Here is a 23497-nt window from a genome sequence, read left to right on the forward strand (position 1 = left end):
TCTGCGCAGTCGACTTTGCCGCCTATCGCATATCGGAGTTATCCACCTGAAAAATCCGAAACCAATTTGACCATAAAGCGAGCAGGGAGGCTTTTCCAAGAGGCGGCGGCCTATCCACTTAATTCCGCTCTTTGCGGGCAGGATGGCTAGCCCGTTCAATCCTTCTGCTGGCCGCGGCCATAGGGGAGGCGCGCCGGGCGTGCAAGGCTCAACGGGAAGGGGAAGAGGTGGGAACCCTGGACATACGTCAACATATGTGCCGAGAGGGGCAGCTGCACCTCGTGCGACGAGGGCTCGAGGGCGTGGACGAGGGTCAGCGACATGGACAGCTCGTGGCCGTGGTCGCGGCGCAGGCGCTGCAGGCCACATCGTGCATGGATCCCAACAACCCGCAGAGGGCCCCAAGCCTGGTGTTATCAACTCGCCATTTGCCCAAACCAATCAGCAAAAATCTGTCGCGTCGCCGTTCGGCGCTCAGCCCGCCCAGCAGTCTCCGTTTTCCAGAGTCACCAACAGTGCTTCGGCTTCGAACGTCGCCAAAAACCCATTCGCCCAACCCACGAGCAATATGAAACAACAATCCTCGACAAAGTTTGTTGGTGGAGGATCAAATATTGCCGCGTCCATGGAGCATGCATCGACGTTGAGCAACTACCAGGAACGCTTTGACAAAGTCAGCCTGCCCTTCCTTGAAAATGGACAACACGACCACAGAGCTAACGAACTCCACAGCTGAAAATTGACCAAGTGAGACAGCGCGAACGGGCGATCAAAGATGGCCAAATGGCGGACCCAAACCAGCCGACTTCCTTGAACCAGGCTATCACGCCTGTGGGTACCTGTACTGGCATGTGCCCCGATTTCGAGAGAGTAGAGCGGATCGTGCAAAAAGCAGTCGACAAATGTGAAAAGGTAATGGTGCGCCGGTTGCTATCTTTGGCGCCACGCTGACACGCAATTTTAGTATCATAACCCAGCAACGAACCAGCTAGAAATCATGGAAACCAAGATGGTGAAACGCTTCCGGCGTGCAGCAGCTGGAAATGACGAGCAATTGCCCTCGGATATCCGCACACCAAAGACACTTTTGCAAACCATGAACTATCTCATTCGTTATGTTATCAACGGCGGTGAATCATTGGCTGCCATCCACATGTTTGTCTGGAATCGGACACGATCAATCCGAAACGACTTCTCGGTCCAGCAGCTTACACACGAAGAAGATGTGAAGACAGCGGTTCTTTGTCTAGAAAGAATTGCGCGGTTCCATATCGTATCTCTGCATCTTCTTTCCAACCCGACGAACACGGAGCAATTCGACCGTCACCAGGAGCGTGAGCAGCTCAACAACACCATGCTATCTCTCATGTACTACTACGATGATAACCGCGAGCGTATTCACTTCCCCAACGAGGATGAGTTCCGCGCCTACCATATCTTGTTTTCGATCCATGACCAGCGGCCTGACCTGGAAGCCCGTGTCCAGAAATGGCCACCTGCTCTACTGTCTTCACCTCGCGTGCAAGTGGCATTAGAACTCTTTGCTGCTGCCTGTAATACATGGGAACCTCAAGGTGCTCTGGATTCTCGCCGAACGAACGCAGTCGCTCAGGGACTCTACACTCGCTTCTTCAACATCATCAATTCCCCGAGTGTGTCGTATCTGATGGCTTGTGTGGCTGAGGTGTACTTCAACCACATTCGTCAGACAGCAATCCGCGCAATCTGGAAAGCCTACTGCCGGACTCCGCTGTCACAGCAATCCAAAAACGACCATTGGACTGTGGAGGAATTAACCAAAGTGTTGCACTTCGACGACGACGAGCAAACAATTGAATATTGCAATTCACAGGACTTGCAGTTTGTGGAGAACGCGAATGGTGGACTGTATCTCAATTGGGGTGATCGACCAGTAGACTCTGTTGGTAAGTGATGCCAAACAACAACTTCATCTCAACCGAATCTCGTTTCCTTTCATTTCCCTCCCCCTTCTCCATCGCCCCAAGTTCATGATACATTCTATCCATCACATTTCTTCCTCTTTCCTTGTTTTTATGACTAACAATTTTCCAGACTTTGCGCCTTCATCTGACCACTCTTTTTCCGAGACTTATGTGGAGTCAAAACGTGCAGGACGTAGTCTTGTTGCCGTCATCCTCGGCATGAACATTAGAGAAGCCGCAAGAATGGGCATGATTGATCGCTCCCAGTTGCCTGACAAGAGTGAAACCCTGCCTGAGGCTGAGGCTGAAGACGGGGATCTCTTCGTGAGTGACATTGATAACCAGACGCCCGCACCTGTGGTTGAAACACACAATACTCTTCTTCAGGATACGTCTGCGTCTGAATTCCGGATCGCTTCCGAGTCTCAGAAATCTTTACAATATACTCACGCAAGTTCGCCTTCCCTGTTCCAGTCAAATCCGCCACCCGCCGCTTCAAAGCCGCCAAATCCTTTCGCGGCGGCCTTTCAGCCATCTAAAATGCCATCTCCTCCACCCGCAAATCCATTCGCAGCTTCGATGCCTTCTACCTCTGTCATTCCTGCAGCGCCGTCTCCTTTCACTTCTTCGCCAAACCCATTCTTGACCCCAAAAGAACCCGAGCCAAGCAACAAGACCGACGCTTCTACCCTGACCACGAATGTGGCATCCTCGCTCTTCCAGACAAAACCCCCTGCTCAGATTGATACTGTCGACAAGCCAGCTGTTCCGTCCATTAGTCCCGCGGGGCCCTCGCCGTCCGCTTTCGCCTCTACTTCTTCTTCATCCATATTCACAAAACCAGCGTACGCAGAATCCAAGACAGAGACATCTGATGTAACTCCGCCTGCGCCTGCGCCTGCGTTTTCAAAGCCCAGCATATTCTCTCCTGCATCGTCTACTACAGACAAACCCGCCTCGCTATTCCCGAATGGCTCTAGTTCTGTGCTATCCGCCGCCTCGAACCCTTTCGCTGCGCCGTCTACGTTCTCTTTCTCCAAGCCATCGGACTCAACCCAAAAGACAGAGACTCCTGCGGCAACCACCCCTGCACAGTCTACGCCATTCAAACCCCCTAGCACTTCGCCTCATGAGGCGGGCGCTTTCACTCCGCCGTCCTTATTCTCCTTCCCCAAACCATCAGAGTCAGCCCAGAAGACGGAGACGCCGGCGACAGTTACTACCGAGCCATCTACCCTCTTCAAGCCCAGCAGCTTGCCTCCTACATCGTTGACTGAATCCAAGAGCCCCTTCGCATCTTCCACATTCTCTGGTACCAATCCCTTTGGTTCCACGTCCATGTTTCCAAAGGCAAGCCGTGAGATAGAAAAGCCTTCTGCAGATACCGTTACTCAGTCTACGATGTTCAAAAGCGATGCCAAACCCCAGCAATCATCGATTGCACCGAACAATCCTTTTGCGCTTCCGAATGCTCCGCCATCTTTCCCAGCTGCAGGTCTGGGAACCGGTGTTACCTCTGCTACTCTATCTCCTTCCCAATCCATTAAAGTCGCAGATACAAATGCAGTCAAGGAACCGGCAACTGCGTCGAGTTACGGGCAGCCCTTCTCGCCGTTCTCGGTGAACAGTGCTGGTACCACTTCAGTGTCTTCGAGCGCGGTTGCAAGCCAATCTCCAGTCCCCGTCTCAATCTTTGCAGTTCCCAAGGTACCACAGCCTAACCAGAAAGCGGATATACCAGCAACCACTGCACCCAAGCCGAGTGAAACTTCAGTATTCAGCCATTCTGCACCTGCACCTGCACAGGCCCAAATACCTGGCCCACCTCCTATCAACGCCTCGGCTTCAATTTCGGGCACGCGTCGGTCTGTATCGCACACTCAAGCGACAGCCCCTTCGCCTCCCCGGACCCTATTTGAAGCACTTCGCCAGCCTAAAATATTCGACACAACATCGAATGCATATTCTCCTGACACGGCGATTGCTCAGCCGCCAACGCCCTTGTTCCAAAGCCCAGAATCCTCGGTGGCGCCTGGACAGCAAGGGTCGCTGAAACGACAGCATGAGGCCACCGACGCAAATGGATTCAATGAGCACAAGAGACGCTCCTCGCTGAAAGGAAAAGGCCCTGCTGTAGCGCCTGATGGATCATTCAAACGGTCCGTGCATTTTGAAGAGGCACACGAAAGGGAAAAGCCTACGCCGCAGGAGTCGCAAGTCCTCAAAAAGAAGCGAGTACTGGATGAGCAGACTGAGCCCCAGCCGGAGGAGCAGGGCCCGAGTACTAAGGTGCCCAGGGTATCCACAGCGGAAGAACATGTCCCTTTCAACTTCTCCGTCTATAAAGCAGAGAACCGCCCCATGCCGAAGCTCCCGATCTTGGAAAAGCTGGAAGAAAAGCTTGCACGGGCCAAGGCCTTGTGCGAGCCGAAGCGTTTGACCGACGAACAACTCCAGTTAATCGAGGAAGCGCGACTGAAACGGTCTCGCCAAGTCGACGAGGACGAGATTGCCCTCTCCCGGGCACGGATCTTGGCCGAGAAGTTGAGGACCGGCCCTGGAATCTTCGACGGTTGGACTGGCCAAATCCGCCAGCCATGGCATGACCCAAACTGGAACCCTGTTGCCCGGATCCTGGAAAAGCATCACGCCCGGAATATCCCCCAGCCAACTTCCTATGTACCCCCGCGTATGACACTTAATCGCACCGCCAGAGGCTACGAGGTCGCTTATGCTCCTGATACCCCGGACCGACCTATGTCCCGCACCGAGCAGCGTATCCGACGCACTGGTGCCCGTGGACTTGCACATGTGCCCCTGGATTTCGAACGCCATAGGCGAGAGAAAGAGATGGCCAAGAGCACGAACGGGAAGAAGGAGAATAACGACAAAGACAAGGATAAGAAAGAGAACGACGTGTCTTCCAATGGCGTTTAAAGAGATGCAGCACGCTTTTTTTATTCCCCGTGTTGTGATTATCGCATGGTGTATCTGACACTGATTTACTCTCTCATATGGGCCATAGATCTGAGTACCTGTTTACTTTCTATGCTCATCTCACGTTTGCATTTTGCGGAGCCGTTTGTAATGATATCTTTTTTTCCCCAATGGACATTCGCAGCGAAAATTTATCCATTTCTCTCAATTACTTCATTTTTCATCTGTATACAGTAAATTAAACTACTGGACTACTTTAGGTAACTCTACAGCCAGGTAAGCGCTGTTACCCCAATAGTCATGAGTCGTGACTTTAATCGACTAATCAAACGTGAGCTATCTCGTGTGTCTTCAGCAATTTTCGGGCTTGAGGCAGAAGCAGAAATACTAAGAGGAATGCAGAAGCGCTAAATCTTTTCGCGAATGAACGTAATAGCCCACTCGGAGGAATGTGTATTTTAATAATGGACTTTTCGATTAGACTAGCTTATATGTATATGCAGTACCTACGTAGAATACCATACCTAATACCTACCACAACTATACTCTAAACCATTGGAAGAACAGTCTTCCCTGCCCCCAGCGCCAAGACAAATATCACATTAAAGCGACATTTGTCATTACGACTACGTAGGTCCCAAGTCTTCGATCATGTCTAGCCTTAGTGACCTCCTCAATCGCCAAACCCCTACGCCATGGGAACAATTCCTGGCCCGCCCTTGTATCTTTGTTGCGCGGAAGCTGTATACTTGGCATCAAATCATCCTCCCACAACCACTCACAAACGCTGTTGCTATTATCTGCGTCTCCGATACCCACAACTGTCAACCCAGCCTTCCCGATGGAGATATTCTCATTCATGCCGGTGATCTCACACAATCGGGCTCATTCAAGGAACTCCAGGCAACACTCGCCTGGTTACGCGCCCAGCCCCATCCCACAAAAATAGTTGTTGCCGGCAATCACGATGTTTTACTCGACGCAGCGCGCGACGACTCAGACCAAGCTATCACCGAGCGAGCCCAGCTCGACTGGGGTGACATTATCTACCTAGAAAACGAGGAGACTACGGTTTCCTGTGCAAATGGTCGTCAGCTCAGGATCTACGGAAGTCCTCTTACTAGACGCAATGGTAACTGGGCCTTTCAATATCCTCCCGATCAAGACGTATGGTCTGGCTCGGTGCCTGGCGGGACTGATGTGCTCATAACTCATGGCCCGCCACGTGGTCACCTTGACTTGCTGACTCTGGGCTGTGCTCACCTGCTGCGAGAGTTGTGGAGAGTCAAGCCTAGACTACATGTGTTTGGACATGTCCATGCGGGTGCAGGCACTGAATTGATCTTGTTTGATACGCTCCAGGAGGCGTACGAGCGCACGGTCATTGCTAGAGGGGGTATTTGGAATCTTCTGTATACAATACGCGAGTTTGTCAAGACATGTTACAATCCGAGTGTCGAGGCAAAATGTTTACTTGTGAATCCAGCCATTGTTGGAGGATTGAGAGATGATGAACGAAGACAGCCCGTCAAAGTTGTCATTTGATGTTGCAGTGCCTTGGATTTCCTATATTTTTACCTTATCCCCTTGTAATCGAAAGATATTGTCGAGTGCTATTTTCCGGGGCCTTGGGCTAGACATCTTATGCTAGGCGCTTAGATGGCCACAAATTCCCTTCCAAGGTTAAATAACCATCATATCATTGTGACAGATACGTAGCACTCTCTTGTCGTCATCTTTCCATCATTGTCGCTCTATAGACCAGCCTGTCTAAAATTGAAAGCAGCAACGATACCCTTGAAAAGGGCACACGTCCTTCACCGCATATCGAGTAGATGCCAATCAGTTGCTGCTAGCCTCAGATGGAACCTTCTAAACTTCCCCTACATACTTGTATTGGATTATAATATAGAACAGTAAGAAGAAAATGAGAACAATTGGAGAAGAGGCGGAGAGCGAGGCGGTGAATTGGTGTTCTCAGCCCAATAACACCCATGTCCAGCAGGCCGCTATAGATTTCCATCGATGTCCCCATCGATATATGTCCTGCCATATGAGAACACCACAAGGCCTGCAAAACTCTTGGGATCATCTCTTAATAACCATAAAATCAAGGGCTTGATTTACCTCTTTTGAGGGAACTTCATGGCTATTTCTTCGAACCATCACGCCGGCATATCATGGCACGCTTCGTGAGAATATTTGCGCACCCTGTCCACTTTTCGAGCTCATCTCGATCTTCAATTCCAGTTTTCCGATCCCTATGGCATCAAAAGCTCGACTCCGTGTCTTTTACGCGGCTGGGCACTACAATGTCCAAGAAACATCGCGTCGAGTATGACTGGATCAAGGGTGTGGAGAAACTTGAAGAATACCAGCCTGGGGGTTATCACCCAATCATGGTCGATGACGTGCTACATGGCCGTTATATAATTGCAGACAAACTTGGCTTTGGGGCCTATTCGACGGTTTGGCTTGCCCGAGATGCTTATCTAAACCGATATGTTACTCTCAAGGTCTGCATAGCTGACTCGATTCAGCACGAGACGAAAGTCCTTAGGGCGTTGTCTGCTCAGCATTCGTCTTCTTCACCGGTATATCACGGCCGTCATTTAGTACCTGTCTTTCTACATGAATTCGAAGTGCAAGGTCCCAATGGAAAGCATATATGCTACACCGTGGACCCTGCACAATGTAACCTCAGAGAGGTCTCTTTTAATCGTCTTTTCCCTCTCGAAGTTGCTCGAGCACTATCATATCGACTAGTACAGGCTGTTGCTTATACACATTCACGAGGCTATGTTCATGGAGGTTTGTTATAACCATGACTATTGTTTAGATACTAGCTAACCAATACCCAAATATTTTGGGTGATCAGATATTCATTTGAACAACATTTTGGTCAAAGCCCCATCCAGTTTCGATGAGCTTTCTATCAAGAAATTCTATGAAACATTTGGCGAGCCTGAGACAGTCCCTGTCACACGACGTGACGGAGAACCATTATCACCCAATGTCCCGGCTAAAGCTGTTGTGCCGTTGTTCCTAGGGAAATACGCGGAGAAATTCTCGTCATCCGACGCACACCCGCTTCTGAGTGACTTTGGTGAAGCGTTTTCCCCCGCTTCAGATATTCGTCTTGGGAAAGACTGCCATACGCCAATCGCGTTTCGAGCTCCAGAAGCCAAGTTCGAATCGCGGATCTCGCTCGCATTTCCCTCAGATATCTGGAGTCTAGCTACGGCAATCTGGGAGATTATTGGAATGATGGCCATCTTTAGCACCGATTTTATGGATGAGGATGAGATAGCGGCCCAGCATGTCGATGTATTAGGGCCTATGCCACCGGAATGGTGGCAGCGCTGGGAAGGACGAGCCCGGTTTTTCCATGAGGATGCATATCCAAAGGAGTCCTATATGGAAAATAAATGGCCTCCTCTGGAGGAATCATTTGAGATCGGTGTGCAGAAATGGAGACGGAAAATGGGAGGCGAAATTGAGGAAGAGGAGAAAGCCGCGTTTCTGGATTTGATGCGTCGGATGCTGTCATTTAGGCCAGAAGAGCGACCGACTGCTGAAGAGGTGCTAATGTCAGATTGGATGGTCAAATGGGCATTGCCTGATTGCGAGCGGAACTAAATGCATTTTCTTGTGTTAATACTCATAACCATAGTTCAACATGACGGTGCACGACCTAAGTGCATCTATTGACATGCTTTTGATATCGTTCATAGTACACACAGCTGTAATATCTACGAACTACTCGATAGCCTTGAAATTGAAAAATTCAGTTAAAATCTGTGAATGTTACAATGCTTGTGGTGAATCGAGGGCGGATGTTCACCCCTGAGGCACCAACTTTCATGACTCGCGGCCCAAAACATCGCCCTTCTGTCCAAACAACAACCATACTTCGGAAGTAACAGGTCCTGTCTTGGACTCGAAAATCACAGTATATAAATCGTCGTTTTGGGTATATTGGGATATAATTCAAGCATTCCGAACTGCCCGCCATCATTCTGGCAAAAAACCTGCCCCGCTGTGTCCGTGTCGGGACCAGAAGACACGAACTTCATACCTCAACCAAGCCAACACCATTGACTTCAGATGCGGCTCTTTTATTGCTCACTAAGAAATATCCTATCACACAACCCGTATCACATCTTGACTTCAGAAACTTCTCAACTTCACCGTCTCACAAGATGAGGATTGCAACTCTCCAATTCGCGCCGAAGCTAGGCGATCTCAAAGGCAATATCGAGAAAGCAAATGCTTTATTGAAGACCGGCAAGACCGTTTCTGTAAATGGAAAGGAGCTTGGGATTGGGGTCGATCTGTTGAAGCCTGATATCTTGGTGCTGCCCGAGTTGGCGATGACGGGTAAGTGCCTACCCAACCGGCTGTCCACGAGCGTATATTGAGCAGCATGAGCCCTGTCTCCCCCAGTCTATAACATACAGCTCAGCCTGGGGAAAAAGCTTCACTGGCTAATGAACAACTAGGGTATAACTTCCCTTCTTTGGAAGCGATCAAGCCATATCTCGAGCCAGCTGGTAAAGGCCCCTCTGCCTCTTGGGCCCGCGAAACTGCGAAGCGCTTGGGATGCAAGATCTGTGTTGGGTATCCGGAGATTGAGAAAGATTCTGAAAATCCCGACAAAGTCACATGCTATAACTCACTTCTTGTTGTCGACGAGAACGGTGTGTTCATCCTCAACTACCGCAAAACCTTCTTGTATTACACCGACGAAACGTGGGCGGCCGAAGGTCAAGTCGAGCGAGGATTTCATGAGCTTGAATTCGCCACTGAAGGCAACCTATCTTCCTTGACAAATCCGGTGCGTCAGGGTGAGCAAGTTTTACCCGGGAAAAAACAGGTCGCGACTTCGCTTGGTATCTGCATGGATATCAATCCGTACAAGTTCGAGGCGCCATTCGACAAGTGGGAGTTTGCGACTCGAGTTCTTGACTCCAAGTCCCAGCTTGTCATTCTGTCCATGGCCTGGTTGACCATTCTGAGCCGGGAAGAGCTCGATGCCTTGAAGGATAAGCCCGAGATGGATACTTTCAACTATTGGCTTCAGCGGTTTTGGCCCCTGTTGCAAAAGAGGATGGAACATGAGGTAGATCTTGATGGCGGAAAGGCGGCAGATCCTCCGAAGAAGATCGTCATTGTGTTTTCTAATCGGTCGGGCGAGGAGCCATCGACAGAAGATACCAAGCCACCGGCGCGATATGCGGGCACAAGCGCTATCATTGCTGTGACGCAACGGCCCACTCTCAATGCTGCAGAGAAATATGCAGAGTCAGGTGCGCACGCCTCTGATGAGGAAAGTGAGACAGAGGATGCAGGCATCCCATTCGACGTGAAGATACTTTGCTGGGATATGCTAGGCGCCGCAGAGGAGGGTATTTGTTTCGCGGATACTACGGCAGATCCACAAATGGTATTTGCACTGAAAAAGGCGTCTGAGTGAGGGGTGCACTGGACGCATCAGGCTATTCCACAGATAGTGAAGAGTCTATGAACTGATTGAGGGTCCACCCTAGCAACATGACATTAGAAATCACATTTCGATCGCTCGAATTTCTGTGATACCTCCCAATCCCAGAATATATACACTAAACAGTATATATTGCTCAGTGTTATGGCGATCCTACCTTCAGGTATGGAAACTCCACCGATTGCCATAGCGCATCATTTGTAGGTGATCCATGTGACAAGGGACCCAAACATGATGACACCAGAGGAAGATCGTCGAGATCGTCGCAATCTTCAGGCGAAAAGCCCAGATACTTAGCTTAATATCGCAGGGGGAATTCTGAGGTCTCATGATCATTCAGTCTCCAGGTTTATCAATATGCGCGCAAAGTACTAGAGGATACCCTTTTAGATCTCCAATGCAACCCTTTGGAGAGATAGTGGTGTGAAGGGCTTAGGGAATCCTATTTCAGGATGCTTATTCTGAAACATGTGATTCTGCTCTCCCCCACCTCGATGAGGGATCAGAGGTAAAACCGACGAGCAGTAGAAAGAATGTATCATTTAAGCTGTATTATAAAAAGAACTCGTGTTATATCATGATATAGACCGGTACACCCGCTACATAATGCACGACTTTGTTTCCTATTGCTACCAATATACTGGGATATTCCCCTGTTATGTTTCCTGATTCACTTGAAGGGGTATCTCATACACTAGTGGATCTAACCTGATGACTTGCAGAGAAACAAGGATGGGGGTCACCCCGGATCAATGCCGGCTATATTACATGTAGTTAGTAGGCTTCTAGTGTGTCTAGACTACGCCCATATACTTGTTATTGTGTAGATTTATGAAGTTCTTTGTATCCGACGGTCTGACCCCCCTCCTTGTAGTGGGTGAATAGAGCCTGTGATTGGCCCATAAGATACACCTTCACGTGATCCAGGAATTCCCCCTCCGAGAGCCGGCAGCCAATCAGAGATCGAGAAAAGAGGTGTGCAGCAGAGGGGCACGGGATGGCTGCACATGACTTCCGATGAGAGATGGAGGCGTAGAATCTATTCAAGCATTTTAGTTGGTTATCTTCAGCTGTGTTGTCGGTTTCTTTTTGGATGTGTTTGCAAAATTGTCTAGACCTCCAGGGCTTCCAGGCGGTATGCGGTACGCTTACGTCAGTGTATCTTTTTGAATAAGGGAAATCAGGTGATTTACTGCACCATTGGTCGTTCTGAGCTGCCGTATTCAGCGCGACTCCTCCTCTTGACCACCTCCTTGCCACGTGAGCAATCCATCTTGAACTTGTCCGCCACTCTACATCTTCCTAAAGAGACGCCTTTTCTTATTTCTAAATTTACCGCAAGGTAGATTGCTAAGTTGTTTGCATATCTTGATATCGGCTTCTTCAAATTTTCAACTTTCGCATTTTCACGTCCCAATTTCGAATTCGGGGTTTCGCAGACAACGTGACCTGCGTCGTGTTGTTGTCGGGCAGGTGACTTCCTGTCAGGTGATAAAGAGAGATCATCCCAAGGTACGGCTCCATCAATGCCCCATCTTCATATAGATTTCCCCATATCATTGCATGTCGCATCGTGATGCTCATCGCCAGTGGTGACCTCCACGATGCTGCCCCCCTGTGTGACCTCAGCTGCCTGCAAGCCATCATGACGCGTTCTTGATATCTGCAACCCCGGTGTTTGGAGGCATCGCATTATATGCGATCGCTCGACAACATTACTGCCCCGTAAAACTATCCCCATGCACTGCTGCCCGCCAGAAAAATTGAATGGCGATGGTCGGGTTGGACATGTCCGGCCTCAACCTGGGATGCCTTGCGAGCGCGTCGGCTCCACGCGTCTGTTTACTTCGCGGGGTGTCCACTGATCTTCCCGGGACTTGATCTGCCAGGCACCATCTTACCGCAGGCTGCTTTCATATCTCCAATCATATTGTTCTCTTGTTCTCCGAGACTCGCTTCACTTCACTTTTCACTTCCTAGCTGCATGACTAATCATTACCACGCATAGGACGATCAGCTTTAGGGCTCAGCATGTCTGATCCCACCATGAATAGCCCAGATAATGGCTCGCACAAGCGCAAGAGAGATGGCTCCGAGGATCTAGGTCCCGACTCGCAGCGTCTTAACCGCTCTTCCCACGGAAGCAACGGCAGCATGGATAACCAGCACAACTTTGGCCACGGAGGGCTTGGGAACTACGACCACGGACTTCCCAACACTGGGGCCGAACTCAACATTGATCAACAAATTCTTCAGCATGTTGGTCCGCAGAATGGCCTGTCTGACGATAACGCGTTGACCGCGAACGCCAAAGCCGCCCTGGCTGCACACACCCCTCAACACAAGTACCCCCCTCCTCCCGATTCCGGTTTCGATGCAAGCAACCTCACCCAAGGGCTGTCCTTTGCCGATGAGATGAACCAGACCCCCATGGGCGGTGGTCACAACCACAATTCGACTGCCGCCGCCGTCTACGCTGCGCGCGAGGCTCAGAGTATGAACCAGAAGCCTACCGTTGGCTCTCCTGAATGGCACCAAATCCGCAAGAACAATCACAAAGAAGGTAAGAACCAATTTTCCGATCGCGTTCGTGCTTCCATACTGACCCCTTCCTTTAGTTGAACGCCGCCGCCGCGAAGCTATTAATGAAGGTATCAACCAGATTGCTCGTCTTGTGCCGAACTGTGATAAGAACAAGGGCGCGATCCTTCAACGTGCCATTGAATATATCCTGCAGCTGCAGGAAGACAAGAAGAACATCGACGAACAATTCGAGAAGCACAGCCTGACTGCTAATCATGCTATCGCCGAGATCAGCGGCTCGAACTCCAAGCTCAAGGGCGAGGTCGCCCGGCGCAACAACATCGCCCTTAAGTGGCTGTCGCGTTGCCGGGATGCTGGCTTAGACTTTGATGACTACGAAGAGGCTAAAGAGCTAGAGTCACTGGAGATGGATTAGGCTCATCATCCTTATTCTTCTGCATGTGCTACGACTTGTTGCGTTCCGGAGGTCAAGACTTGAACATACCCTCATCTCTCTGTTTTTCAAATCTGCTGTTCTGCTGTTCTGCTGTTACCAGATATTTTCTCTTACTGCCATGTTTCCTCCAATCGATGTAACCTCACCATGAACTTCTCATTACCCCCCGTTTCCTCACAAGGTCTGCCCCTGGCATTCTGAATTACATTTCCCATTAGCTACCCTTGCGACTTGTTTGCGCAATTTTCTCTTGTGTTGCTGCTTACCCCCTTTGATCATTCTTTGCCCACACATATTTACGGTCTTTGTACGCTACTCGGGCTTTGTTCTTTGTTCTTTGTTTTTTTTTTTTTTTTTTTCTTCTTTTCTTTTCATCATTAATGGATTGTGGGCTGGCGAATCTATGGCTGGGATGGGTTTGCCTTGGAATGGAGCTGCGGATTGTTTAGTCCCTTTTTTTCGAACTGTTTCATCTCTTCCCTAGACTTGTTGTAGGAATCGTGTCATAGTTGTATATTGAGGGGGCTGTCGCAGAGCTCTCACATTTCGTCCGCTCATTGACTATAGCGTCGAATGTGACTTGCCAAATTCAATTTTCAAAAAGATCTACAACTAACAGCGGCGTCATTCAATCAGCCACTGAGGTCAAATCATCCGAGCGGAGATGACACAGCCTTGATCAGCTTAGTCTACCCCTCCCTCTTATGATGTCAACGCAATCCAAGTCATCTTCCTTTTCTACTTAATCCGATCTGTTTCTCATATTTCCTCTTTATTATACAAACATGCCTTCCTACATTGTGAGTAAAATAACACATTCAAACCGTATTCTTGCTAACCCTCTTAGATCACGTGCAAGCCAGACGCAACCGACGACCAGGTTCAGGCGTATGCATCTCACGCTGATATTTGAGATAAACTATGCTAATACATTGCCTTTTAGCGTCAAGGAACATGCCCAGGAGCAAGGTGGCTCTATCGGACACGAATACTCGTTGATCAAGGGCTTTTCGTGAGTTGTTTCCACACTCTATCGGTCTTCTTTCCGGTGAGGTGGCTAATTCTTGATCTTGATGTTTAAAGTGTCACTTTCCCCGAGGATTCGGTTCATAGCCTGGACTCACACCCGCATGTCGAGAATGTCGAGGCGGATGGTGAAATGAGGACACAGTAATTGTCTGCCAGATATGACATTTTGCGGACAGCATGCATAGCAGGAGGACCGATTCGTTAGCGTGTTGCATCACGGCCTCTTTGGGCTGTGACGTATACAACTGAGTCTTTACCAGCCAGAGTACGAGTTTACGATAGAGAGCAAATGAGCTATATGTTTTGAAGAGAGAGGGACCTTGTAGATCGACATTGCTATAAGTCAATTGCAATGGAGTAGATAACCTCGGACACAGAAATCCCCGCACCAAACCACCTCAATGAAGAATATCAACAGAAGAAAATAAATTTACAGTTTCTCCACTCAACCCCAAATTTACAGGTTCGACTTGGCAGTAACCTCGTTGCCAGAGCCAACACCGACGTTCTTGACAACAACGGTCTTGCCACTAGCACCGGTAATACGCACATCAACAGTGCTAGTACCGAATCCAGCAGAGTTCTCGAAGAAGTTGTAGTACTGGCGGGAGGTTTCCTGCCACGTGCTACCACCGTCAGTGCTAACATCCAACGAAGCCACAGGCTCGTTGGCGTTAACAACTTGCATCGAGAACCAGTAGGCGGATGTACCCTCCTTGTTCTTGAGCTTGATGGGTCCGTCCAGATCGCAAGACACATATGACCAGGTGGTCTGGATGATGCCGGCGGAGATATCTGAGAGCTCGGCGAAGGCGTTCTGGAAGAGATCGAGGTGGTTGCTTTCGCATTCGGGGCATTGATCGACGATCTGGTTTGGGTTAGAGTGGGTTGGGGATGGGATGGGAGGGAAGAGGGGCTTGGCTTACCATTGCCTTGATGGAGTTACCACTGGGTCCGGTGACGGAAACACAGGAACCGCAGTTGGCTGCGTCATCCCAACGCTGAAGAGAGAGGGCTGCGCCGAAGAGGTGGCTCGGGAGGGTGTAGCCGGAGAATGAGCAGGTTCCGCCACCGACATTGCCGCCGTAGAAGGTGGCCTTGCCGGGGGTGCCGTTAGAGGGGCTGGTGGATGCAGACTTGGTGGAAGAGGAAGAAGTAGAGGACTTGGTAGAAGTGCTGGGAGCTTCAACGGTAGCCTTGGTGGTGGTCTGCTCGGCGGGGGCCTTCACAACTGGGGCCTTCACGACCGGGACAGCAGTAGGCTCAACGGGGAGAGTCGCAAGTGAAGTGGGGGGAACAACCACAGCTGGATCGGACTTGACAATTTCGGCCGTGGCAGTTGTGGTATCGGCAGCAGGGGCGGCAGAGGTCGTAGTCTCGATTTTGATAACTGGGGCAGTAGTCGTGGACTCCACGACAACGGAAGTAGTCGATGTGGGCGCAGCGGTGGTTTGAGACAGGACAGCAGCCGTAGTAGACGACGAGGCAACTGTAGACTGTACAGAGGTCGCAGATGCATAGATGGTCTTGTAGTAGACACTCATAGTGTAGCCCTTAGGGCAGTATCCGTCATCTTCGCGGATGCCCAATGGGCCAGCGGAGACAGTAGCGGCGCTGATAAGAGCGGCCACAGAAGCCAGGCGAAGATACTTCATTGTTGGATTTGTAGATCGAAAGAATGGAAGGGTTTAAGACAAGGTATCGAAGATTGAATAAGTCACAGATTGACTCTTAGAAATGATCGGACGTGCAGGTGCACTGTAAAAGAATGGACGTCTGGATAACGAATGCCAGATTCGAAAGAGTTACTGTTCCAGACAGAAGTGTAAAGGAAGCAAAAGAATGTATGAAAAGAGAGAAGAAAAACTTGGGATGGATTGGTATATAAGTTTAGGCGCCCTTGAAATCCATGCTCATACTCGTGGCTCAGTGAACTAGTAAAATTGATCATTTCATAGTAAGAACTACACTCAAAAGATGAAACATGGCGTAGATTGTTGGCCAGTATAAATGCTCCGGAGAAGCCGAAAACGGTCTTTGATCCATTACACTATACCGTGTTAGGCTAGTGAAGGTTGTTTAAATTAAAGAGGGGAAAAAAAGAGGAAAAAGAGGAAATGACAGTGAGTCAAGATAAAATGAGCTGTTCTAGGCTGTAGGATTGGCCAGGGCTATCGAGCATCCCACATAATCTCGTTCAATCCCAGTAGCGCATCAGCACTGGCCTTTTTCGCCGACATAAATTCCTCTCGGCTCTCCGCCCCGCGTGGACCACGCAGAATTTCAGAGAAGCATAGCTCTACGAGAACACGTAGCTCATCGTAGGTAAAAGGCTCGCCGTTACCAGCAGCCAAGGCTTTGTCGCCAAGGGACGCAAAAGCCTCCTTCTCTTCCTTGGCGTACTCAAGGGTCTTCTCAGCGCCTTCTAGGAACCAGTCTAGGAACTTGGCGCTGCGCGGTAGGGCGACAACTTCTTGAGCAGCCTGCGTGTGTAAATCTGTGGCCGAATCCGACGAATCACCAACTGGATCGATGATAATGTTCTTCAAGTTTTGTTGGAGAACAAGCACATCAAGCTGTAGTCGTAGCGCTCCATTCTCATTCATGGCCCCGATATACTCGGTGCAGGCAACAAATACCCGGTCGATAAACCGTGCCAGGCCCGATGTGATAAACCAGCGCTCAACAGATCCCAGATACGTCGAGATGTTAGTGTCGAATGCGATGAGATCATTGTTAAGTGCGAGAATTGTGGGCGATGCAGCGGTTGGCTGATTCATGATAATATGCCACCAGTTGTCCGTTGTGTTTGGGGATGGAGTGACGGGCTCAGAGTTCCGCAAGTTAGGAGGATTTGGCCCGGACATTGTTTTAGTCAACATGTGGATGATGCCACAGCGGATGTCAATATGCATCGTCAGAATTGAAGTAGCCCCAAGCCGATGTAATGATTCAAGGGTCCCATCGAAGGCGACAGCAGTCTCGTGGTTGAGTGGTAGATGCACCGGGTGATTGATGCTATCGCGATTAGGCTTCATAGACCCGAACAAAGTCCATCTACGAGATGGCCGGCCAGTTGCCGTCAAACTGGATGACTCGGCATCCGCGTTATGTTCAACCACAAGTCGAATTTTCGCGAGGTGACTGGCAAGCCATTCCATACTGTTGTACAGGAGTGAAAGTGAAATGACAGTTTTCGGATCAGATATGATGTCGTAAGGCTCCAAAGGCACTTCCCTTGTTCGCTTGAGAAGAAGGTCGATTTCTGTGTCGATCAGTGTCTGTTTCTTGTCCCCGGCACCTTTCCACAGTTCATCGACGACATCATAGATGTCGCCTGAATCAGCAAACGAAGCCGCAGCTTTCAGTTGGACTTCGCCTCCGCGGTTCCGCGCAGAGACTTTCGTGACCATTGCTTTGTACCACCCACAGCACTTGTCATAATAGGTCACGATCTGGTCAATAAGAAGCTGCGTAAATGCTTGATCGTGGGGAATACTCGACAGCATTTTGCTAAATTCCCGAACAATGGACATGAATTTTACCGTTCCTCTGAAAATAGGCCGAGGAGAGGACTTAGCCCATTGGGGGTCTTCTGTAAACGCATCTGCGGAAATGAAGCTGAGGGTGCAGAGATCCGTCACTGTTTCATCCAACTGAGGCAGGAAGACATTGACCATGAAGTCATCCAAAAAGGAGGTCAAAGTGCCCATCGGAATATCCGAATCAACAGGAACAATATCCTTGAGCCGTTGAATGAAGGATAAAGAGGGAGGAAGCAGGATCCCCATATTGAAGACACTTGGTTCAAGCAAAATCTTATGCCCGGTCCCTGAGTTGCCCTTATGGGATTGTGTAGTATTATTTGTTGCGGTCTTTTGCCTTGACTTGGAAACAAGTCCCGGAACCGAGGACTTGAGGATTTCATCCAGTTCGTCCTGTTCAGCTTTCATCTCAGTGTTTTGCTCAATGTCGGACAACTTGAACATTTTCTACGACATAAAGGGTCAGCTATTGAGAAGATGAAAAGGACTGGTCTCCTTACCTTATTCTTATCGCGGTTGCCGGTGTATAGGTGACGTCGAGTGTCAGTTTCCTCTGCTCTAGATCGAACAGAAGAGTCGCCATCGGTTGCAAGATAGTCATGCATGAGAGATCGTATCTAAAATAAATTAATATTCGCGATGCCAGTCAAAGGTGTTGGGGTCTTGCCTCGCTTTGTAGAAGTTTCCACAACTCCTTGAATCCACCGGAAAGCGTCTCGCTTTTAATTAGACCTTCTCGTTCCACAATAGCCGCAACAACATCGTGAAGAATCCGGTGGCCTTCCGCAATTGCCTCGAACTTGGCATACAATGCCCACAAGAACTCAGAAAGGACGTGGCCCCGTTTTTCAATAATCTCGGTGGGGAGACTGGACTGTTTGTAGTTATCCTGGGCCGAGAAGCTCTTGGTTGGGGCAGGATAGCGAGTATCAACCTCTGCGTTTGTCTTATCCACCACAGCAAACAGTTCTACCGGAAGACGCTGCTCAATTCTATGAACCGCGATGTCAAGATGACCCATCTTGTTCAGTGCTTCGATCAATAACTGAATATAGGAAAACGTGTCAGCCTCCGGGTTCCGAGAGGCGTCTTCGACCATAGGCGTCAACGGATCGAACTTGGCCAGGAAATTATACACAGGCCGTTCCCAAGAGCGACTACCGGACCAATCAGATGTATGCACCTCCTTTTCATCAGATGTCGGTGGTTTCCACCGGTCTGAGCAATATGGTGATTTAAGGTATAAATGGTCGTGCAACTCCTCGATTAGGATGTCTGTGAGCGACGTTTCCTGGTTTATGAAATAAGCGCGAATATCGGATAAAGCACCGATGTCTTCCAGCTCCGAGCGCCGTAGAACTCGGAGACCAGTGTGAAGCACATCCACAGCTGCAAGGAAGCGCTTGTCTGAGATCTGAGATTCCAATTTCTCGGGAAGGGATTGGATTTCCTCAATCTGAGTGAACAGCTGTACGATATCATCGTAGTTCTGAGACGACGTTGCCAGGCCTTTCAACTCGGGCTTGGTCGATATTAACCCGGATTTGGCTTGATCCAGGGCATTTCTCAGGCTGCGCACTCGAGTCTGCGAGGAAGATATATTGGATTGGATTTTGTGGTACGTTCCAATAGAACTGTTGAATCCCTGATGGTGTTCTATGACATGCAATTTTAGCATATGCCTGCCCTGGCCACTGCAGAAAGGACCTACCATTGACAATTGCCTTCAATGTCTTCTGGATGTCATTGTACATGTGCAAAAATTCCGGCTCGCGATCTGCTTTGCCCAACGTACTTGTGTCCATCAAACTCAAAGCAACGTGTACTGGTACGCACTCAGTATCGGTCATGAAGTCCCAGTCGCGCTGGATAGACTGGAGAATCGCTGTTGAAAATGACCACATTAGCTATTGGGCCAGGCCAAACAGAAGAAAAAGACATACTTTCAATAGCCTGTGCCTCCCCCGAGCTATTGCTCCTCATAGCTACAGGCGAGGCATTCCTCTGGCTCCTATGGTCCCTTTGGCCTCTCTCCTCCCTTTGGCCTCTCGGGTCCCGTTGATCTCTTTGGTCCCTGTGGTCCGCGTACCGATTTGCATCCCTAGACCGTTCTTCCTGGTTCTTCCTATCGGGTTCTTGGTTCCTTGTGCGCGACCGTGAAGAGGGATGCGAAGAGGCTTGTGAGGACGGGTCCGACGAGGGATGCGATGGGGGATGCGGAGAGGGGTTCGACGACGGTTGCGGAGAGGGTTGCTGCCAGTCCCGGTTCGTTCGATCGCGCCGCCGCTCGGGCGACTGGCTTGGCGGGGGAGATTGGCCTGGAGATAGATCTGGAGGCTGAGGCGAGTCGGCGTAGAAACCACCATATCCGCCGGGGCGACGATCTGAACGTGCACCTCCGCCTGGTGGTGCGACACCTAATCCACCGTATCCGTTTACCCCAGGGTTGCTGTTTCCACCGTATCCCCCATCGTTGCCATCGTACCGGCCCGGGCCGGAGTAGCCATACCCGTTACCATAACCGTTTTGGCCGCTCATTGCATATGACGCGCGCTAATCACGGGGTGTTCCGGTTCAGTATGGAAGTGTTGGTGGGCTGTGACAAGGGGCTGGCGTGGGGCCGTTAGCCAGAAACGTTCGGTATTAGATCCTGTGACTTGCGCGTGACAATTGGCGAGGAGCTGCGGGCATTCTTGGCTTGAAATACAGAGAGAACTGGAAGCAATTCAGTGACGCCGTTGTGGTAGTGTTGGAACAGGCCGGGGCGGAGTGTCAAGGCTCCACCAGAGCTTCCCGCATTCCATTCCACTGGCCAGTTGTCGGTAAGTTTACAAATGGTCTCCATTATATCGTTTATTGCGCCGCTGTATTTATTGCTAACAACTATTTGGTGTTTGATTCACGCTAGACTATTTATGCCTAGACAGTATTGAAATGGCGTATAGCCATATAGGCTGTATTCTACATAATGTCGTCTAATCAATAGCAGTGGGAGTAGGTATGTATCAAACCACGGCCGGGCCCATCAGGGCCACAGATGACTTATTTGGAGATGGGCTGGGTCTCGCGCTCAAGCCATGAGCGTGTCAAATCATCTGAGTCGAAGAAATGCTTTGTCTTCGCCCATATCTCAGCGTGGTAATCATTCACCCACTTAAGCTCGGCGTCGCTCAAAAGCGATGGCTCAATCAGGTTGCGACCGATAGGAGTCATCGTAACATGCTCAAAGCCTAGCCACTGCTTGTCGCCAAACTTGTGGGCGGTTTTAACTTCGCGAGCCATGACAATGTCTATAAAGAGAGGCATTAGTGTTTTTTCCAATTGCGGCCACAGGGGGACAACTCACTCTCAATTCGAATGCCAAATTTGCCGTCCTCATAGTATCCGGGTTCTATATCAAAGATTAGGTTCAGACTGCAATAAGTAGAGTATGAGAGACAAACCATCTGAAATAACGTTTCCAGCCGCAATAGGGACCTCGGTATACTGAACGCGAGTCCCGATGCCAATAGGACCCTCGTGGACATTCTGAACACAGGTTAGCAGAGAGTAAGGTGTCTGGTCAGCGATAGTACTCACCAGATAGGAGCCAACACCATGGCCTGTTCCGTGAAGGTAGTCCAAGCCTTCTTTCCACAAGTGCTGGCGTGCCAACACGTCAAGTGCAAAGCCACTAGTCCCCTTGGGGAACACTGCCATGTCGATTCCGATAGTTCCCTTCAGTACCAACGTGAAAGCACGCTTCTCGAACTCTGTGGGAACACCGAAGTGGAATGTTCTCGTGGTGTCAGTGGTTCCGTCGAAGTATTGACAACCGGAGTCGCAGAGATAGATGGCATTTGGGTCGATGATAGAACAACTTCCCTTCTGGGGGCTATAGTGAATGACGGCACCGTTGGGCCCAGTTGAAGAGATGGTATCGAAGGAGAGACCAGCAAACAGATCATGCTTAGAGCGGATCTGCTCCAACTTGTCGGCTCCGTCAACCTCATCCATGACAGTCTTCTTGTTGACAAGTTCGTTTTCAAGCCAAGCAAAGTACTCGGTCAGGGCAGCACCATCACGGATATGGCAAGCCCGCATTCCTTCGAGTTCGATTTCATTCTTAACAGCCTTAGCATCCGCGATCGGGCTGCGGGTCTCTTCGACCTGTCCCTCGCCACCAAGGCTGAGGCTAAGAGCCCAAGAAGCCTTGTTCGACAACAAAAACTTGGCGGCGTTCTCACCCTCAGCCTGGCTTCTGGTGCTGAGGGCTTGAGCATCAGCAAAGATGGATTCGTATGGCTTGATGACAACATCTTGTCCCAAGTGAGCCTTGACCTCTGGTGTCAACTTGTCATCCTCGACATAGATCTCAGCGGTGGTGGGCGTAATAACCACATAAGAGAAAAACACGGGATTGTATGGAATACTGCTCAGAGTTAGTGGATTCTCAATGATGCATCACGGCAAAGGCACTCTTCTTACTCGGTTCCTCTCAGGTTGAATAGCCAAGCAATCTCATCGAGCATAGCTGCAATAAATTAGTCACTCTGCCGGGCTGGGATATATGCGAAGTGGTCATACATATGACGAATCCAGCCTTCTTCTTTGACTCAAGTTCCTTTCGCAGCTCGGCCACCTTCTCTTGGAACGACTTGCCAGCATACTTCTCGGGGTGCACGCGCACTTTCTCGCTAGGACGCGCGGGGCGTTCCTTACCCCAAACCAAGTCGACCAAGTTCTCCCGGACCCCTACGAGGGTTGATCCATTCTTTTTAAGGGTCTCTGCCAACTTCCGTGCACCAGCTATTGAATATTAGCCCCATTATGCACTTCCACATCTGAAATAACAATACTCACACGCTGTGATCAGAGAGGGGTCAACACCCACAGCCTTGCCTCCTTGGGCCTCCTCCGTGGTCCTATTAGTAACATCAGTTCCCGCATAGATCATTGCGCATCACTCCCATCTCGTACCATTCCTGCCATGTGGGCACGCCCTCGACTCCACCCTTCAAGAGCTGCCAGTTGGTATCCAATTGTTTCGCGGCTTGGTTGAAGTATCGTCCATCGGTGGACAGCGCAGCTTTGCTTAGGGAGATGATTGCGGTACCGGCGGAGCCAGAGAATCCAGAAATGAATTCTATGGAAATGTTAGTTGTCGGCGCAGGGAAAGCAGCGGAGAGGGGGTAATTGTTGACCTCGGCGGGCATCACATGGCGCAATGTACTCGGACTGGTGGCTATCTTCTGAGGGCACAACTATACGAAGCTGGTAAGCACAAGTTGAGGTTAAAGAACCCATGCGGACACGAATATGATGTCATACTGTAAACATCCACCTTGTGCTGCTGCATCAGCTGCCTCAGCTTGGACAGGCGTTCACAAGTATCCACAGCTTCCATATCGACTGTGTAGCGTGGACCAAAAACAGAGAAGTATCTTGGACGGGAGAGGGGCCTTAGCGATCGCAAAGATGTCCAAAGGCGAATTGGATGGGAGAGGGGCATGGACACGGGACTTCAAGAGATTCCACCTGTTAGCTTTTGAGGAGCTAAGCGAAGCAGGGATTGAAGGTG

At 50.0% G+C, this 23497-nt stretch overlaps 10 protein-coding genes across 10 annotated transcripts; 6 read left to right on the plus strand and 4 right to left on the minus strand.

Moving 5' to 3' along the window:
* Positions 1 to 142: 142 nt before the first annotated feature.
* On the plus strand, positions 143 to 4880 carry N7447_002612 (uncharacterized protein; the record flags this gene model as incomplete). Its single annotated transcript, XM_057226887.1, has 4 exons — positions 143 to 673; positions 733 to 912; positions 965 to 1925; positions 2074 to 4880. 4 exons carry the CDS (start codon positions 143 to 145, stop codon positions 4878 to 4880), a joined length of 4479 nt encoding a protein of 1492 aa, XP_057090903.1.
* Positions 4881 to 5531: 651 nt separating this feature from the next.
* Positions 5532 to 6425, plus strand: N7447_002613 (metallophosphatase domain-containing protein; the record flags this gene model as incomplete). The annotated part of the gene is made up of 1 exon (XM_057226888.1): positions 5532 to 6425. The coding sequence occupies one exon, from the start codon at positions 5532 to 5534 to the stop codon at positions 6423 to 6425; it is 894 nt and encodes a 297-aa protein (XP_057090904.1).
* A 635-nt stretch (positions 6426 to 7060) lies between these two features.
* N7447_002614 (uncharacterized protein) lies at positions 7061 to 8519 on the plus strand (the record flags this gene model as incomplete). The annotated part of the gene is made up of 2 exons (XM_057226889.1): positions 7061 to 7691; positions 7759 to 8519. The coding sequence occupies 2 exons, from the start codon at positions 7061 to 7063 to the stop codon at positions 8517 to 8519; spliced, it is 1392 nt and encodes a 463-aa protein (XP_057090905.1).
* Positions 8520 to 9082: 563 nt separating this feature from the next.
* N7447_002615 (putative protein N-terminal asparagine amidohydrolase) lies at positions 9083 to 10356 on the plus strand (the record flags this gene model as incomplete). The annotated part of the gene is made up of 2 exons (XM_057226890.1): positions 9083 to 9260; positions 9383 to 10356. The coding sequence occupies 2 exons, from the start codon at positions 9083 to 9085 to the stop codon at positions 10354 to 10356; spliced, it is 1152 nt and encodes a 383-aa protein (XP_057090906.1).
* A 2058-nt stretch (positions 10357 to 12414) lies between these two features.
* N7447_002616 (basic helix-loop-helix domain-containing protein) lies at positions 12415 to 13342 on the plus strand (the record flags this gene model as incomplete). Its single annotated transcript, XM_057226891.1, has 2 exons — positions 12415 to 12946; positions 13002 to 13342. 2 exons carry the CDS (start codon positions 12415 to 12417, stop codon positions 13340 to 13342), a joined length of 873 nt encoding a protein of 290 aa, XP_057090907.1.
* An 806-nt stretch (positions 13343 to 14148) lies between these two features.
* N7447_002617 (uncharacterized protein) lies at positions 14149 to 14537 on the plus strand (the record flags this gene model as incomplete). The annotated part of the gene is made up of 4 exons (XM_057226892.1): positions 14149 to 14163; positions 14211 to 14251; positions 14307 to 14375; positions 14447 to 14537. 4 exons carry the CDS (start codon positions 14149 to 14151, stop codon positions 14535 to 14537), a joined length of 216 nt encoding a protein of 71 aa, XP_057090908.1.
* A 312-nt stretch (positions 14538 to 14849) lies between these two features.
* On the minus strand, positions 14850 to 16047 carry N7447_002618 (putative extracellular cellulase CelA/allergen Asp F7-like; the record flags this gene model as incomplete). The annotated part of the gene is made up of 2 exons (XM_057226893.1): positions 14850 to 15260; positions 15319 to 16047. The coding sequence occupies 2 exons, from the start codon at positions 16045 to 16047 to the stop codon at positions 14850 to 14852; spliced, it is 1140 nt and encodes a 379-aa protein (XP_057090909.1).
* A 516-nt stretch (positions 16048 to 16563) lies between these two features.
* N7447_002619 (exocyst subunit SEC8) lies at positions 16564 to 20475 on the minus strand (the record flags this gene model as incomplete). Its single annotated transcript, XM_057226894.1, has 5 exons — positions 16564 to 18384; positions 18438 to 18554; positions 18605 to 19593; positions 19649 to 19822; positions 19881 to 20475. The coding sequence occupies 5 exons, from the start codon at positions 20473 to 20475 to the stop codon at positions 16564 to 16566; spliced, it is 3696 nt and encodes a 1231-aa protein (XP_057090910.1).
* Positions 20476 to 20560: 85 nt separating this feature from the next.
* On the minus strand, positions 20561 to 20782 carry N7447_002620 (uncharacterized protein; the record flags this gene model as incomplete). The annotated part of the gene is made up of 1 exon (XM_057226895.1): positions 20561 to 20782. One exon carries the CDS (start codon positions 20780 to 20782, stop codon positions 20561 to 20563), a length of 222 nt encoding a protein of 73 aa, XP_057090911.1.
* A 197-nt stretch (positions 20783 to 20979) lies between these two features.
* ampp (aminopeptidase P) lies at positions 20980 to 23428 on the minus strand (the record flags this gene model as incomplete). The annotated part of the gene is made up of 10 exons (XM_057226896.1): positions 20980 to 21227; positions 21284 to 21328; positions 21381 to 21465; positions 21517 to 22348; positions 22405 to 22450; positions 22504 to 22725; positions 22780 to 22841; positions 22897 to 23062; positions 23121 to 23180; positions 23248 to 23428. 10 exons carry the CDS (start codon positions 23426 to 23428, stop codon positions 20980 to 20982), a joined length of 1947 nt encoding a protein of 648 aa, XP_057090912.1.
* Positions 23429 to 23497: the final 69 nt, after the last annotated feature.

This window comes from Penicillium robsamsonii, assembly GCF_028829455.1.
Source record: "Penicillium robsamsonii strain IBT 29466 chromosome Unknown utg000001l_segment0_segment0, whole genome shotgun sequence".
NCBI classification, from domain to species: Eukaryota; Fungi; Ascomycota; class Eurotiomycetes; order Eurotiales; family Aspergillaceae; genus Penicillium; species Penicillium robsamsonii.